Source organism: Medicago sativa, chromosome 5 (genome assembly GCF_051527215.1).
Source record: "Medicago sativa cultivar Bolivia chromosome 5, Bolivia_mono, whole genome shotgun sequence".
Taxonomy (NCBI): domain Eukaryota; kingdom Viridiplantae; phylum Streptophyta; class Magnoliopsida; order Fabales; family Fabaceae; genus Medicago; species Medicago sativa.
Window position 1 is genome coordinate 65,490,471 of NC_140753.1, and position 17,728 is coordinate 65,508,198.

At 31.7% G+C, this 17,728-nt stretch overlaps 2 protein-coding genes across 3 annotated transcripts; one reads left to right on the top strand and one right to left on the bottom strand.

The window, feature by feature from the left end:
- Window positions 1-1,373: 1,373 nt before the first annotated feature.
- Window positions 1,374-2,147, top strand: LOC146924064 (18.2 kDa class I heat shock protein-like). Its single transcript, XM_085709092.1, has one exon. It carries the CDS (start codon window positions 1,481-1,483, stop codon window positions 1,931-1,933), a length of 453 nt encoding a protein of 150 aa, XP_085565218.1. The 5' UTR covers window positions 1,374-1,480; the 3' UTR covers window positions 1,934-2,147.
- A 3,368-nt stretch (window positions 2,148-5,515) lies between these two features.
- On the bottom strand, window positions 5,516-9,017 carry LOC146924065 (uncharacterized). Of its 2 annotated transcripts, XM_085709095.1 has the most exons (4): window positions 8,843-9,017; window positions 8,240-8,512; window positions 7,545-7,913; window positions 5,516-6,250 (listed from the first exon to the last, which is right to left on the bottom strand). In XM_085709095.1, exons 2-4 carry the CDS (start codon window positions 8,405-8,407, stop codon window positions 5,630-5,632), a joined length of 1,158 nt encoding a protein of 385 aa, XP_085565221.1. In that variant the 5' UTR covers window positions 8,408-8,512; window positions 8,843-9,017; the 3' UTR covers window positions 5,516-5,629. The 2 variants fall into 2 exon arrangements, with proteins under 2 accessions (XP_085565221.1, XP_085565220.1); XM_085709094.1 differs by lacking the exon at window positions 8,843-9,017 and having other exon boundaries at window positions 8,240-8,618.
- Window positions 9,018-17,728: the final 8,711 nt, after the last annotated feature.

Here is a 17,728-nt window from a genome sequence, read left to right on the forward strand (position 1 = left end):
ACGTTGTTCAAGGAGAATTGATTCTAGAAAAGCTAGAAGCTATGATTTGTAGCTTCATGGAGAATTGCTTTTGGAGGACAAAAGCAATTCTGAAAAGCTGAACCAAACACGTTGTTTTTGGCTAGAATTGCTTTTGGCACTGTAGAGAATTGATTTTGGGCTAGAATTGCTTCTCAGAAGCCAAACCAAACAGGCCCAAGCAAATTTGTGACAGAGGTGAAGATTAAAATTAGGAGTATCCTAAAAAAAAAAAATTAAAATTAGGAGTAGAAAATATAGGGTAAAGTTAAAATGGGACTAAGGGCTATTTTAGAATTATGAAAAAATATTATGAAAATTTTGGGTGTAACCAGATGTTTTAAGGGTGTGACTAGAAAAGAGCCAAATATATTAGTTCCATTCAATTAAAAAGATAAAAAAATAGCCCCAAATTTAATAGACATTATTCTGTCTAACACTCTAATCTAAATCAACATTAGTGAATATGTAACTTTGATCATTTTATCTCAAACTAATGAATGATTGCTTGCTAAGGGTGCGTTTGGTTGCGAGAAGAAAATAAGAAGAGAGAAAGAGGTGAGAGAGAGTAAGGGAAGAGAGAAAGAGGTGAGAAATAGAGTAGATTTGATGTATTGTTTGGTACAAGTGAGAGAGAAGAGAAATAGAGAAGAGAGAAGTGTTGATTATTTTTGAAAGTACAAGAATGTCCTTAAAAAAATCCTCTCATCAAATTATTTTATTTTTATTTTAATTTAATTAATTAATTGAAATGCCTCAATTATTAAACTGAGTTTATTTTATTTTTACTTAATTATAATTTAATCAATAAAATAATTAATGGTTATTAATATTAATTAAACGAACCCAAGAAAAAAAGAAAGTCACATGATGATATAATAACAACAACATAGGCGTGTTGCACTACATCACAAATTAAAGGGTGAAAAGGTAAAAATACTAAAATGAGCAACTTCTCTAGACTTTCTCTGCTGTTTTGGAGAGAAGAAAAAACATGTGGGCCCCATCTCAGATTTGTCTCTCTTCTCTCTTTCATGTGTGTGCCAAACAAGAGAAAATGCTAGTTTCTCCCCTATTTCTCTCTTTGATATCTCTCTCTTCAGCATTTCTCTTCTACCAAACAAAGTGTAAGTTAGTGATTCAAGAATATTGAAATTTATTTGGTAGGATAAAAATGCAAGCTAAAATCCAAATACTATTAAAATAGAATAGTGTAGAAATTTATAGAACATCCTTTCGGTTCACTTGCCTCAAAAAGAAAATAATCCTTTCGGTTCATCCCTCTCTCTCTATAGAATATTCAAGAAAATCCTAGATACTTATTTTGGCTCCTATATAAACCTTCCTGTCTTTCTCTTTTCTCTATCAGCAACAGAAACAGCAATCTAATTCTAATTCTAATCTAATTTACGAAACGATCTAATCTAGTGAATTCACCTCCTAATAAAACAAAGATTCTACAATGTCTCTCATTCCAAGCTTCTTTGGTGGTAGACAAAACAATGTTTTTGATCCATTCTCCTTTGATATATGGGACCCACTCCAAGGTTTTCCATCATCTGCTCGTGAAACAACTGCATTAGCAAACACACGTGTGGATTGGAAAGAAACACAAGAAGCTCACGTGTTCAGTGTTGATCTTCCTGGTTTGAAGAAAGAAGAAGTAAAAGTTGAAATAGAAGATGGAAATGTGTTGCAGATAAGTGGTGAGAGAAACAAAGAGAAAGAAGAGAAAGATGATAAGTGGCATCGTGTTGAGAGAAGTTCTGGGAAGTTTATGAGGAGGTTTAGGTTACCTGAGAATGTTAAAATGGATCAGGTAAAAGCTGCTATGGAGAATGGGGTTCTTACTGTTACGGTTCCTAAGGAAGAAGAGAAGAAGAGTGAGGTTAAGTCTATTGAAATTTCTGGATAAATCTTGAAGGGTGTTTCTCAATTCTCACTTGATCCATGTTGTGATGTTCCTTTCGTAAAACAATGTCTACTTTTGTTCATGTTTATGTCCTATGGTGTAAGGTCTAAGGTCTTGGTAAAAATAATGTATATGCAGCTATATGCAGGGTGTTGTAAACATATTCACAAAATAAATATGTTAAATTAGTTATTGTTGGATTGGTTCCATAAGTTAATTTTCATTTGTCTATAGTTTAGATAGTTTAGTATTTGTGTTACTTGGTTGCTTTTAGAAATGATTCTTCTATGCACCGAGTATAAAACACTTTTTATAAACACTTTTTATATCGATGAAATGGTCCAACGCATCTTTTGAGATCTTATTATACTCTACAGTGTCATTTAGGTCAAGCTGTTTGCTTTAGAATAGATTCTCCTAGAATGTTCTAGTGCTACCACTGCAAGAATAACATTATTTTGTGACTAACAAAGTCCCCACAAATTACTACCAAAAAAGTTCATTCAAATCTTCACCGATAGAATCGAATCGAACATGAGATTTTAAAAAAGAACACTCTCAAGTGATATTCGAATATCACCGAATCAACTCAAATAGGTAAGGTCACATCAATATTAAACCTCAATTAAGTCATTACTAGTAGACAAAACATAAAAATAACAAATAGATTTTATGGTGAACATTGAATCCGCCAAAAATGAAACAATAAATTGTGCACCATCAAAATAATTTATGTTTTGATTTGTGTAAAAATGTTCAATTTAGTTTAAAAATCAATTCTATAATAAAAAACTTTAAATATCATAACTTAAAATTAAAATAAATTGTGAATGGTGGATTAATTTTACTCAAACAATGAAACATGTCAAAACTAATTCTTCACCACTATTATCGATTGAGTCATAAAAAATAAACAAAAATATGAAGAAAAAAAACACGTTCAAAGTTCCAGCTTACTTTTTTTTCTTTCCAAAAAAACTATAAATATGTTATTTGATTTTCCAATCGAATGAGATATGACTTAAGAATAATTTTATAAGTGGAGACATTCTTCACATTATAAGTCTATTGTGTAAAGTTAATATCAGAGTTGGTCACAATCAATGGTCATGTGGATTACGGGTCCAGTGCTCTTCCGTTGCTCCTCCTGCTATCTGATTTCTGTTATCAAGTCATTCAGATAACTCTTGTTCCTATCTTGTCTTTGATGTGATTGGGGTCCTCACTTAACAAATTGACTTTTGTTAGTTTGTATTAGATCGATTCAAATTCTAATACATCAAAGTTAATACTCCCTTCATCCATTATTAGATGACCTAATTGATTCTGACACACATACCAATGCATATTTTTTATCTTTAATATCTTTAATTATTAGGAAACAATATTTGGAAACAGTATTTGGATTGATGAAAGTGGGTGTAAATTAGTGAAGGTTGTTAACTTGCACCTTAATAATACTTATAAAAATGAGTGTAAATAATCAAGTGGGTGTAGGTTGCTAACTTGAACCTTAATAATTTTAGGTGGGTGTAGCTTGCTTACTTGCACATTAGTGTTTTTAGGTGGGTGTAAGTTTATATATATATATATATATATATATATATATATATATATATATATATATATATATATATAAACATAATTAAGGCTGAGCCAAGGCATAGGTATGGGGTGCGACGACCTAAGTCCCATGCACGTAGGTGGCTCGAAAAGTTTCTTACATTGGGGGGTGTATATTGCAATACATGCTTTATAAGGGTGTCTGTATAGTAAATTCACCAAAAGGGCCTAAAAGTACGAAGTATCAAAGCTTCAGCCCGACAGCCCTTAAACTGTTTTTTCGTTAAAAGGGTCCATACCAATGCATAAGGGGGCTCTGTATAACAACACCTTACTTTAGCAAACTAAAACATGACACAACAAAAACAAAAACTCTGCAGAAATATAAACGCAAAATCAGAAAAAACGCATCAAGAGTGTCAAATCCTTCATCTCCAATCTTGGTGATCCAAGAAATTGAGAGAATCTCGATAAGACATTAAGGAATATTCTAGTTGAAAATGAGTTTACTGGGGAAATGAATCTCAATTTTTCAATGACAAATATTTTAGTCATTTCACATGCAAATTATTCAAGAAAATTAAGTGATGAGATTAGTGATCTAAAATGGATAAAATATTGTCAACCGCCATACTTAATACATGTGTCATTCGTCATTTATGATAAAACAATTATGACGTATTATGTAAGGAGACCTTTTCTCTTACTATATCTAAGACCCGTAAAATGTTAGGACCGGTCGTATAAAATACAACCATGATTTTTGAAAATATATTGATTTTGAGCCATTTTCAAATGATTACAAATTATAAAACAATTTTATGAAGTGCATTCCCATAAACATTGCTTAAGGAAGGAACACATATCACACGTTTGCGAACTCCAATGAAACGAATTTACAAAAAAGTGAAGCTCGTGGATGAAAAGGCAGAGAACGAACCTGTGTTTATGGATGAACATATGAATATTGAAATGATAAGGAGGTCATATATATGAACTCAACTTATTTTTATCAACAACAATAGCAATTAATAAAAAAAAATCCAAGTTTTATATGAAGTGTGTTCATACTATGATGCACGAATAGAAAGCATAACACAAAAACACAAACCATATACTAATTAGTACAATGCCAACCCGAAAACAAAACAAAAAAATTAGTGCAATGCAATGGTAGAACTAGACAGCAAGATACAGACTCAGAGCAACAAAGTACAATAAGACACTTGAGACATACAAATCAAAACACAAAGCAAATATAAAACATAAAAGCACTAGATCATTTTAACATAAGGACACAACACAAGTACATAAATACTATTATTTCTTGGTCTACCTATGGATCGTGTAGAAAGAAACTCTATGTGTGTTCACAGTGCACTTGTTTTAGATTTTTTGCTACTAGACTAGGAAATGCATGTAAATAAATATAAAGGAAAAAAAGGTAAAGAGATATAATAGTGTAAAAACGAGTATTTTTAGAAAAAAACGTATTCCTACTCGCCAAAATGACATGACTTAGAGTGTGTAGCATAGCTCGGCTATATGCGCAGGTAACGCATTAGTCTTTCCTCGTTAAGGTGGTTTGTGGTGCCCCACGTTTGGTCGACAACTTTCCACTTCACGGCGTGATCCATTGACAAAGTCCAATGTGCGTGTCTCTTTCTCAAAACATTCATCCTTACTCATCGTCCCTTGCGATTTATGTTGCTATAAACAGGGAGTGCGGGTTTAGTGACTCATTGTCCAGTTTCATTTATCTTTTACTTAGTTTGATCTCTTCAAGACACACATAGACTCAAGAAAGAATCCACTAACCCTTGTTTGGCTATAAGGCTCTCACCTAACCTTCCATTGGTTAGGGCAAACTCGACTAACCTAAATTCGTCCACCTGTCGATTTGGGTGAGCAAGATAATTACTTTTAGGTGTAAAGTGATTCAATAGTTTTTTTTTTTAGTTTAATGTCCCATTGATCATGGTAAATTTTTCATCCAGAATTTTAATGGGTGGGAGAAAAAAATCCAAAAGAAAGGAATTAATTTATGCAACTTATAATACTATATTACATTGCTCAACTACAAACTTGACCAAACCAACAGAACTAGTGATATTACAACATAAAACATAGTCAAATCTACATATCTTGAATGTTATCACTAACACATGAATCATCCACATCAATAGCAGCTACTTTGGAAGCACTAATCTTAAAAGAAGCAGATTGAATTTTATATGGTAACTTAGCATTACTAACAGAAACCACTCCTTTTTCTTCATCTCTCTTCAAATCACTAGGAGGTAAAAAACAATCCAAAGACAACCCTTTAATATTAAAATCAACTTCCTCAATTTTCCAAACCTCATTTATACTTGTCCTTGAATGATTCTCAGGTCCTTCACCAAACCTTGATAAAGTGACCCAAGTTTTCCCACAATGTGCTATTTGAATACCATCCACTATTCTATAGTCTTGTATGAGAGATTCTGTATTTGTTTCCCAAAATATGAATTCAGTTTCAGAAGATTTTAGTTTAATCAAGTTGGTGTCTTCTAACTGAACTAAAAGTCCCGTTCTTTGGCTGAAATAGCCTAAAACTGTGTGACCAATTATCTCTATGTTGCTACTGCTTCTTGTTTGTAATGAAGTGGATTCTGCTTCAAGTTTTAGAATGAAACACTCTTCATTGTTTACTGTTTTCTCTCCTATGCATGTTGAGTTGTTGAATAGATTGGCAGTGGACTTTGGATCAAGACCCTGTTCAAATTAAGACAATAATTAATTTATTTATTAAGAGATATGTATAAATTATAATGAACAAAATAATAGTAATTTGTATAAACTTATAATCTAGTATTTGTATTTTCTTAACACAATAGCATCATGTCCTCCTTTTATATTCCCCTCTTTTGATATGCATTATACCGTTGTCCCATAGCCAAAAGAAAAATATGTGACAAGCATGAAATCATAAAGCTTTTGATTTTGAGATATAGTATCATATTATTGCTACCAACACAACATTTTGCAAACCACACCCCCAAAATTTCCTCATATTAACATTTTCAAAACTAGACCGAACTTCATGGTTCAACCGGTTGAACAATAAATCGACATTGTCTATGATACACTTATTTGAATGGTTCGATCATAATTTTGTCTAAATTCAAGTGGTTTAAAATAGTTGAACTATGATTTAAAGATTGTGCGGGTTTGATGCAAGGGACGACTCCAATCATCTCACGGTGGCCCATCAAAGGGATTGGAAGGGCAGGAAATTAAAGTAAAACAAAGCATTTTGAAAGAAAAAAAAATTAGAAACAAGTTGTCATGCACTAAGCAATGAGAATGACAAGCATTGTTGACATTTAGGCGTCACAACTAATTAATTGGATAAATTCAAATTTCAAACTTTAGATTTCCTTGCATTAGCTATTAAATTGTTGACTTTAGATATTAAATGTAGACCTTCACTTTATGGTAGGGATAGGTTAATTTCCATGAAAAAACAATTTGGAAATTGACCTTTTTCAAATGAGAAGGGAGGAAGCACCTAGTTTTAGGTTGGGTAGATTCAAACCAATTAGGCAATGTTTGGTTAGGTAAGCTTGCAACGTCCAAACTTATATTTTTTGTTATAGAAAGCTAGACCTTTATGTAAAAAAGATAAGGGAAAACAAAGTGAAATGGGAACACAACATACAGTTGAACACATTAAAATCAGATTCACACTTGAAACAATGTGAAACAAACAAATTTGAAAACGTAACATTAAATTTCCCAGCCCTCCACCATGGGATTGAGTCCATTGTTATAAAAATAAAATGATGAAAAATAAATTATTATTATTATTATTATTAAAACAACAATAACAGTTATTTTACAATAGTTTTTTAGAAGATTTGAACTCTGTATCTTGAGATACATAATCAAACTTTTAAAATTGAGTTGACATCTCATAGACACTTTGAGTTCGTTTATAGTGGTCGAGATTAATATGATTGCAACACAAAATTCACAAAATGATTAATGAACTTTAAATTAAATTTACCTGAAGTAAACGTTTAAGTGGCCTAGGTGGACCCCTAGAAGCATGCGAATGATGCCAAGGTGTTTGCCTCCAAGCCACTTTTCCATCACTCCCTGCACTAATTTTGTACCCAGAAACCACCAACTCTAAACACCACAATTCTGGTCTCTTTTGCCACAACACAAAACCTCCCAACTCTTCTTTCATATCCACCTTCTTCACTTTCTTCACCATCTTCTTGCTATTCACACCCCCTTCCCCTACCACAAACTCTGAGGTACCTATTCTCACTTCACCCATTGCATACATACTTTCAACATTATTTAAAACACTCTCTCCTCCCACAGCTGCAACATATTGTTTTACTATATACTTCGCCATCGACGCCTCCTTCAAAACACATAAAAATTATTTAAGAAAAATTATTTAACTATACAAAACTTATGTATATTTCATTATTTGTTGTTCTTACCTTCAATATTTTTTTTATTCAACCACAAAAAGCTTCGAAAAAATCCATTTAGATAAAATTTTGAGAAAATTATGAATTTAAGAAACTCGTGGTAGTTATGAATATTTTAACTTAAGAACAATACGAAAATCACCTAAGTAAAAACACATGAGTTTTGTCTAATTAAAAATTGTGGTATTGCATTATAAATTTATAATTAATCTCAATCAAGAAAACAAAACAAAAGAGTTTCTTCTATACTTACAATGTTATGGCCTTTAATGTTCCGAGTGATGATGGGTTTGTACTCATTAGTGATAGGAAAAGGAATCAATGGAGCTCCTACAACACCAAGCAAAAGTTGAATATTTGTGTTTGGATCTTCAAAACGTGATGATCTTGATTCACTATTTGGTTTCATCCATTGCTTCATGTTCTTCCATGTGGTTCCACTCTTGTTGGTGAAAATATCTTCTGGGATGGGAACTTCTAGCACAGTTTCAAGGCCATCCTCATGATAAAGGTTGGGACAAAGCTTCTTCATAGCAGAGAGAAAAATCAAAATAGAGAAAAAGATGAATAAGAGTTTAAGAAGATAATAATGAGAATATGTATCTTGGGTTGATTTGAATATTTCATACAATAGAAAGACTTTAGAGATAAAAAGGGTTATATGTTATGTATGAATGACATGCGTCATCACATCATATTTAGGCTCGCAAGGATATAGACAGTCTGATCTTGATCAGATAACTTATATTCTGACTTCGTAATCACGAGTTGATTTGTCTAATTAGAATATTGTTTGTCTAGTTAAGATCGAAAGGCTAAGATCACTTGATTGCATTGAATGTGTGATTTTTCTTACCAATGGAAATAGGATTGGAGTCTTGAATTGAAAGGGAGAAAGAAAGGGATGTATGTATGAGATACTTAATGTGTATGTAACTTTGGAAAAAGATCACCAACCAAACTATATTGGGACCCCCTCTTTGTCTATTTCGTCGTGATTGCACGCATCTGCATCTCGTATACTATTACTTATTGGAAAGTTAAATTACGGTTTGTTTAAAATTTATACTTGTACTTGATTAATTTTGAGGATTAGTTTTGCTATATTTTATAAAGGAGACATGTTAATTACTGTGGATCGTTGTCGTTGATATTAATTCTAAAACAAGTTGGTGCTTAAAGTTCCAAGTCCATATAGTATTAAACTTGTGTCATTCATTTTTATTGGTTTTAATTATCTCTGAATTTAAATTATTTATATATACTTGTTTAGTCTTCTGCATATCATTGAACTCATTCATAGATGTCTTAAAAGTTCCATTTTAATTTCAGGTCATTCATATTTACAAGTTGAGATCATCTCCATTTTTATATATGATGTGTAATCAAAATTTATGGAGTTTGATATTATACATTATTGAATGAGTGTTGCTATGTCTAGCGAACACAATGCTCACGACTGATAGTGAAAGTTGCATTACCATTGGATCTTCATGGCACACAATGCATGGGTGGTTGGATTTAAATGCAAGACTTGCTACAGTACACGTGTACAATATCGGGATAGTTTCGGGACAATATTTTCGCTATATGTAGCTTTATCCTTATTGAATGCTATATGTTGTTAAAAAAATTACGCGTTGAGATCTTCTCCATTTTTATATATATATTATGTGTAATCAAAATTTATGGAGTTTGATATTACACGTTATTCAATGATATAGATGGTGATACAAATTTTTTTACATGTTTGAGATCATCTCCATTTTTATGAGTTGAGATTTTCTTCATTTGTACATATGTTGATATAAATATTTTACATTGATTCCTTTTAGAAGTATTAGCATAGTTTTTTAGTAACAAAGTAATAACATAGTCAAATAAATCAAAATAACCCAGTCAAAAAAATTCAAAATAATATAGGTTGATACAAAATTGGATGTTGCACAAACGAACAAAAAAATGTTTTTCCCTTACTTTTTAGATGATAATTTGCACTCAAATTTAATTATGTAACAATATGTTCTCCTTTGTGTACCAAAAAGTATGTTCTCCTTTCTTTTTCACATAGTTTTACCATGATTAGTTAACAATTTATAAACTGGCATTATCGATATATCATATGTCATAGGTAGGTAAAATATATCCCTTAAAAAAAGGTAGGTAAAATTCATATATTATATACTTGGTGTATCCTTTAGCTACACAAGTAAGATTATGCTTTCTCTTCAATTAGACGTATAAATGTACACACTAAGGGAATTTGATTAAGATGTAAACGGATCTTAAATTAAAAGTGAAACCAGCTAAAAGAAAAGAGAAATTCATTGCTTATGTTACAATTTACAGAAAAAAAAGAGAAACACTTGAGTTCAAAAGAGATTTGATTACCCCCACAACTCAAACTTTGTTACCTTATATTATGACATACTTTCACTAGCTTTATCTTTTACACAACAATCATTAACTAGGTAAAGGATTCTATAATATTATACTATGATCATACTTATGGTTGGATGCTCTAACATTGTACCTTAAATAATGTCCACAATATATAATAGGAAAAACTAATTTTATTTCTCCAACAACTTTTAAAAAAACCAATCACGTCCATAAGTAATCATCAGACGAGGAAAAAACATGTATTTTCTCTTAGTTCATCAATCTCATGCGAGAAAATTTGTATTTTCCGTCCAAATGTCTACTTCTGGACGGGATAGATTTTAAAGAATCATGAGAGTAAAAAATAATGGTTCGTATATAATATGATATGGGTGCAGAGAACATAAAGATGCAGGGGTCCCAAGTATATAAGATATGCAAAGAAGATGTACGACCAACATTCTAATTCAAAATGTAATCAAGAATGGTAACCCATGGCCCTGCCCATTGGTGGTTGCTTTGTTATTAGCATGAATGGATCACATGAATCTATTCGTGTTCCAAATAGACAAGGCCATGTGAGCTGTGCTTTGATCTTGTTTCTGATTTTCTTTTTGGTCCTGTTATGCTGACTAGGATGGTATAAAGCGACAAGCTATTACATTGTCCTTTCTAAATTACGAATCATTTCATGCACGTTCTTGTTCTTGTGTAATATGCTACTATATTGGAGTTGCAACCTCCGAGTAACTTACGTTGTTGTTACAACTTCAATTAATACTAGAGGTTGTAACTTGAGGTTAATTATCTTTCTTCAATCCAATTTACTTACAACATTTAAATTGTTAAATGATTAGATTCAATTCATTCATTTTATAATGAAAACTTCTTTTTCCTCAACATTTGCCCGGAAGTGTACTATCAGACCAGACCAAACTTGCGATTTTACTTGGATTTGATGGATATTCATCAATCGGAAAAACAAAATATATTGATTAAATGGTTCTTTTGTTTTAGTGGATAGATTGAATGATATATTTTTAAATAATTTTTAATAATTTATAAATAAATTAATCCATTATTTCAATCCATCAATTAGAATCCTGTCCAAATCTATATGATTCAATCAATTTTTACCCTGTTTCATACGTTTTTTCTATTGAAAGAAAAATGTTATGTTCTACTGGAAAATTTTCTCATGTTTTTCTTTTCCCTTGTACAATCTCAACAATCTCCGTAACTAGTTAGAGAGGGTATTTTATTTATTGATTACAGCATAATTGAAATTTACAATTCGAGTATAAAAAGGGGTTAATAGGTGTCTACAACCTTGTCATATAAACGAATTCGAGTTCATTATTTTGCTATAGGTGTTACCCCAACTCTCTTTGTTGTAGTATGATTCAAAATAGTGGTTTTGAAGGAGTGCGAAATCGGGACCCAATTTGGACAAATCGGTGGCCAATTTTGAGTGCTTTTCTACTTGTTCCTTTCGACATTTTTCGGGGTCCGATTTGTTAAAATCAGCGCCCGATATCGCGCAGCAGCATAAAAATAAAACGTATTTTTATGGCTTGGATTTGTTCTAAATTTTAAAGGATGTTTTTACTATAAATATAGACCTTGTATCAGATGTAAACCTTGAGAGAGAGAGGAGAGTAAAGAGCCAGAAAACAAGGGTTTAGAAGCCAACATCAAAACTAGGGTTTGTAGAGAATTCTCTTAGCAACAAACACTAGGGTTGAGATTGATTCACCTTGGAGAAACACTATTAGGATAGAGTCTCTTGATCACAGGAAGAGATTCGAGACTTTGGGTAGAATTAGGTTTAAAGACTTATTCTTGTAACCCTTTTGGTTTCTCTTTGTAAAGAAACTCATCATTATAGTGGAACGGAGAGCTGCTCTCTCCCCCAGACTAGGTCAGTATTGAACCGACCTAGGTAAACAAATTTCGTGTGTTCTCTCTCTTTCTTTCATTGTTGTTCTATCTTTTGCTTGTGTTTATAACTGCCATCCACGTTTTGGTTGCTTGATTAATTTGCTCCACACATCAAGAATTTTTATTTGTGTGATTTTTAACGAATTCACAACACTCTTTCTAATATTTTATTTACAGTCTTTCCACTCATCCAACACAACATCTTCTCCACTATGCTAAATTTATTCTTGTGTTAGTTCTTCACCATTCAATACTTTGTTCCATACAACCATGGGCGGAGCCACCAACCGGTGAGCCTGGGCACTCGCCCGGGCTCAATCGATATTTTCTTTATATTTGGCCCAACCCAATAGCCCATAAACTCACTTAAAAAAATTTTAAAAAATTGGGCAAACTCAATATTTTCACACACGCGCGCACAAGATTTCTTGACTCTATAATTTTTTCCCAGGGGCTACAAAATTCCTGGCTCCGCCACTGCACAACGTTGTCACTCTTACATATGTCCGATAAAATTTCCTCTTCAACTTGAGCGGTACTTTGCATCACATAAAACATATGAGAGTCTACTTCATTTCAACCATCCAGCTTCAATTCGAAGATTTACATTTGGTTCTATTTCTTTGTCATTTTATACTATTGACACAAGATATTTAAACTATGTAACTTGTGGTATGATATGATCTCCAACTTTCACCTCTAAGGTAGAAAGACTTCGCCTTTTGCTGAAATTACATTCCATATACTTTGTTTTGCTTATGCTCAGGCGGAAGTCATGTGTTTTTAAGGCTTGTCTGAAACCTCCCATTCAATTTCGTAAGCACATCTAAAACTAAAGTAAAAAGATAAGGGCTAAGATTTGATCATTGGTGCAATCCTATTGTTATGAGAAAATCATTGGATGCGTCCTCACACTAGTTGAAGCCTTGTCGTACATATTCTTGATAACTCAAATATAATCAAACCTAACTATTTTCTTCTCTGGAGCTTGCCACAAAATTTCTCTAGGAAGTCTATCATATGTCTTCTCGAAATCAATAAAAACTAAGTGCAAATATTTTATATTCGTTTATACGTCGCAGTAAGTAGATTGATTCTATGGTTGATCACTGATGCATAAAATTAAACTGATTTATAATAAGTTGAAGAATTAGTTTAATTAGGAGGTTCTATTGTGTCTTTTATATTGGTTATTAAAACAAATGATATATCTAGTTGAAAAAAATAGTTGTCCATCAACTTCTCTATCTAGATTTATAAGACATTTTTTATTTTATTTTTTCATTTTCTATACGATTACTTTTAAATTATTGATTGTGTTAAATATTTTTAATTAAAATATCTTTATTTATTGGCATCTTTTTATCTTTTTTTAACTAATAAGTAAGCAATAAATAATACGAAGAGTAAATTTAGAAAAGCAATAGCAATTATTCATAAATTAATATTAAGGTTAAATAAGTTTTTCGTCCCTATAAATATAACGAATTTTGATTTTAGTCCCTAAAAAATAAAATAGAACGTTTTCATCCTCACACATTTTATTTATTATGTTTTTGGTCCTTAATGATCAATTTATGTTCATATGAATGTCAAAATTATAATTATTTTATGTTTAAGATGTATCCGTGTGATGTTTGTATACTATATTCAACATTTATACGTTCATATTATGTTCGAAAAATATCAAAAATATGTAAAAATTATTTCCATTAGGGACTAAAAACAAAATAAAAAATTTTGGGAGAATGAATTTTTTAGGGATGCTAATTTTCACTCACTTAAAACACTAAGGTGTAAGTTAGCAACTTACACCCACTTGATTATTTACACTCATTTTTATAAGTTTTATTAAATTGTTAACACCCACCTCACTAATTTACACCCACTTTCTTGTTTCAAAAAAATAAATTACATCCACTTTCAACATTTTAAATATTGTTTCCCTAAAAGTTTGTCTGACCTTATACTAAAAAAATATGTAATTTTTTTAAATCCAATGTATGATAAAAAAATGGAGTCATAGTACAATTTTTTTTAAATTCAAAGTGTCCTTAACTTAAAAAAAATCTGCAATTAGCCTGCATTTTTTCTTTCGTAAAATCAAGGTATCATTAATTAACGTAGAAAAAAATAAAAAAGTTTTGGCTTTATCAGGCAAAAAAAAAAAGTTTTGCGGCCAAAATAGATAAAACAGTTACACAATCATAGTTTTTTTGGTTTGTTTTGAGGAATATAAGATTTGTGTTTTTTAATTAAAGTGACAATGACAAAATTATCTCCTTTAATTTCAAATGACTTCAAATAGTGGAGATTGGTTTTTTGGTAAAAAGCAAGTGAATGTAGCTTGCTAATTTACACATGTGTGTGTGAGATTTTTATTGATCGTTCTTAGAACATTGATGCAATACTTAATTTTTTAGATTGTGTAATCTTTTGCTTGAGTGACTTATGTGATAGTAGGAATGCTAGATATTTTGTGAACATTTCTCTTTTGGGATTGTACGATCTTTTGCTTGGTTGATTTTTTGATTTTATGAGATAATGTATTCTCTTCGTATTTCGAATGAGATGTATATATATATATATATATATATATATATATATATATATATATATATATATATATATATATATATATATATATATATATATATATATATAGGGGATGTATCAAGTGAGAGGAGTAGTTATTGTGAGAGGTGAGAGGAACTAATATAAACCATAGGATGTAAATGTACGGTCGTGATTAAATCTTTAATGTACACTGCATCATACAAAATTCGTTCTCCATCTTCTCACTTTCATCTTCATTTTCGTTAACACACACCATGACTCCATCATACCCATCTTCTTCTTCAATAAATTAAAGAACAGGTTTGTTCCATATTAAAATAAAATACTTCGTTCCAAATTAAAACATCCAGATTGATTCATATGTTTTTTAATAAGATCCAAATTGGTTTCAAAAGTTTGTGGCAAATTAAATTCAAGGCATGAATTGATTTCAGTTTGTGGTGTTCAAGTGTGAATCCATGTCCAATTCAACAGAATCCCACAAATTGTTATGCAGATCGTCAAATTTTCACGTAATCAATAAATAAATTAAGAAAAAAATCTATAGTTTTGAAGAACGTAAACCCAGATCCGATATAAAATTTATTGTTAAAATATTCAAGAACATCAAAACCCAGATCCAAAATCAATCACAACCATGAAATAAATCTTTTTCCGGCGAACAGGAACTCCGATGACGAACTCCGACGAATGGGAACACCAACGACGAACACCGGAGTCGTCGCCAGATCTTCTCAGCTTCTCGGAAACGAGATTCAAATCATTAAGGTTCCCTTTCTCAGCTACTTTTGATCTTTCCGTTTCAAACGTCTTCGGTTGTTATCCTTTGTTATGTTATGTGAGAGGGGGATTGAAGAAATTGCCTGGATCCATGGGAATGGGTCTGAGGATGAAGATGAGTAGACATACGTTTAGGAATGGAATGAAACTAGGGGGAAAATAATCAAGCATGGCAGTCACTAAAATAAGAGTTTTGATATTAGCCATTGATTTAGATCCAATGGTTGATAAAAGACCCTCTCATCCTCTCATAATAAAGGGTGCTCTCATTTGATATGTCCTCTATATATATAGGGGTTTGCTAGGATACACCCACTAGTTTTTATTAAGGTGTGTTTTAGCAAAGATATAACTAAAAAGTTGTTAAATACACCTTAAGGTGAATGTTGCTAAAACACACCTTCTAAAAAATAAGTGGGTGTATGTTAGCAACTCCTATAGGCATTTGCTAGGATACACCCACTTATTTTTTAGAAGGTGTGTTTTAGCAAGTTATAACTAAAAAGTAGTTAAATACACCTTAAGGTGTAGCTTGCTAAAACACTCCCACATAAAAACTAGTGGGTGTGTTCTAGCAAATCCCATATATATATATATATATATATATATATATATATATATATATATATATATATATATATATATATATATATATATATGCCTTGTTGTCCAGCATGTTTTGTTAGAGTAAAAAATAAAATTTAAGTTCTTGCGATTTATTTTATTAATTTAAGCGATACCAGTACAAATATATCTTTACTTCATTTGTATCTCTCAGTTTGTTAGTTTGACAACTATTTTAGTTACTTATTTTTGTTAAGGTCAATGGTTGTATTTGGAAGAGAAGGATATTTGGCAAAGCAGTTGATGATCTTCTAAAGACTCTGATGATCTGGTGGAATATGTTGATTATGCCAGATATCTGTTGGGACCTAATCTACACTTTGTTGTTGTAGACGATGTTGTTTGTATATTGTGGCAACCACGACTTTCTGGATGTTGTTGATGATCCTCCCCAAATAGAAGAAGTTGTTGCTGATCCTCCCCAACTAGAAGAAGTTTTTGTTGATCCTCCCAAACCCACTAAACTCATACCCATTTATGAATCTTCGTAGGCGTCCAAGGATGCCTAGGTTTCCTCCAAGCCCCTAGGATTTTGTCCCACCTCCGCCTTCAAACTCCATTTTTTTTTTGTGAGTTGCCTGTGAGCAACTATAGATTTTAAAACTATTTTGATATATGTTTTGTACTTGATTGGTCTACGATGTAACTAGAGCTGTCAAAACGGCCGGCCCGACCCGTTTAGGGCCGGCCCTAGCGGGCTTCAGGCTTTATCGGGTCGGGCCAAAAAATCCGGTTGGAAAACGGACTTGAAATATACTACCCGAGCCCTACACGGGTCGCGGGTTAAACGGGTTGGCCCGTATTAAAAATTACATTTTTTTTTAAAAAAGTACTATAAAATACTCCTATAAATTTTTTTATATATAATATTTTTAATATTTTTAAATAATGTCTGGCACAAAAATAAATTGTAAACATTTTCGTACAAACGTTTTAAACTAAAAGGGCGAGCAAGGCAATTTAAAATAAATTAGATATGTTATGGTTATAAATATTTATATATTCGATCTTTAAAATTATAAATAACGAAACGAGTAAATATAATTTTATATTACATTTATATTTGTGTTAATTCATTGAATTTTCACTTTTATTTTTTACTTTGATAATCAACTAAGTAAAGAGTTATTTGAAATATATATATAATTTATAGTATTTTTTATGTTATGCGGGCTAACGGGCTACCTGCAGCCCTTTCGGGCTAGCCCTTACGGATACGGGCCTTTTAGGGCCGGGCTAAAAAGCCCTATTAAAATTCGGGCTCAATATTTAAAGCACAAGCCCTATAATTAATCGGGCTAAACAGGCAGGCCCATATGGCCCGGCCCGTTTTGACAACTCTAGATGTAACATCCGGATTTTAGTTATTTTAATTTAATAAGGTTAAACAAGTAGTGTCTTAATTATTATGGTGACGAAACATTTTACTTGAAAAGTA

Excerpts from the sequence above, each read along its gene's own strand:
- LOC146924064 (XM_085709092.1), top strand. The coding sequence starts at position 1,481 with ATGTCTCTCATTCCAAGCTTCTTTGGTGGTAGACAAAACAATGTTTTT.
- LOC146924065 (XM_085709094.1), bottom strand. The coding sequence starts at position 8,518 with ATGAAGAAGCTTTGTCCCAACCTTTATCATGAGGATGGCCTTGAAACT. Across the intron at positions 7,914-8,239 it reads ACATTAAAGGCCATAACATT|GAGGCGTCGATGGCGAAGTA; the intron begins GTAAGTATAGAA and ends TGTGTTTTGAAG. Across the intron at positions 6,251-7,544 it reads CACTTAAACGTTTACTTCAG|GGTCTTGATCCAAAGTCCAC; the intron begins GTAAATTTAATT and ends TAATTTGAACAG.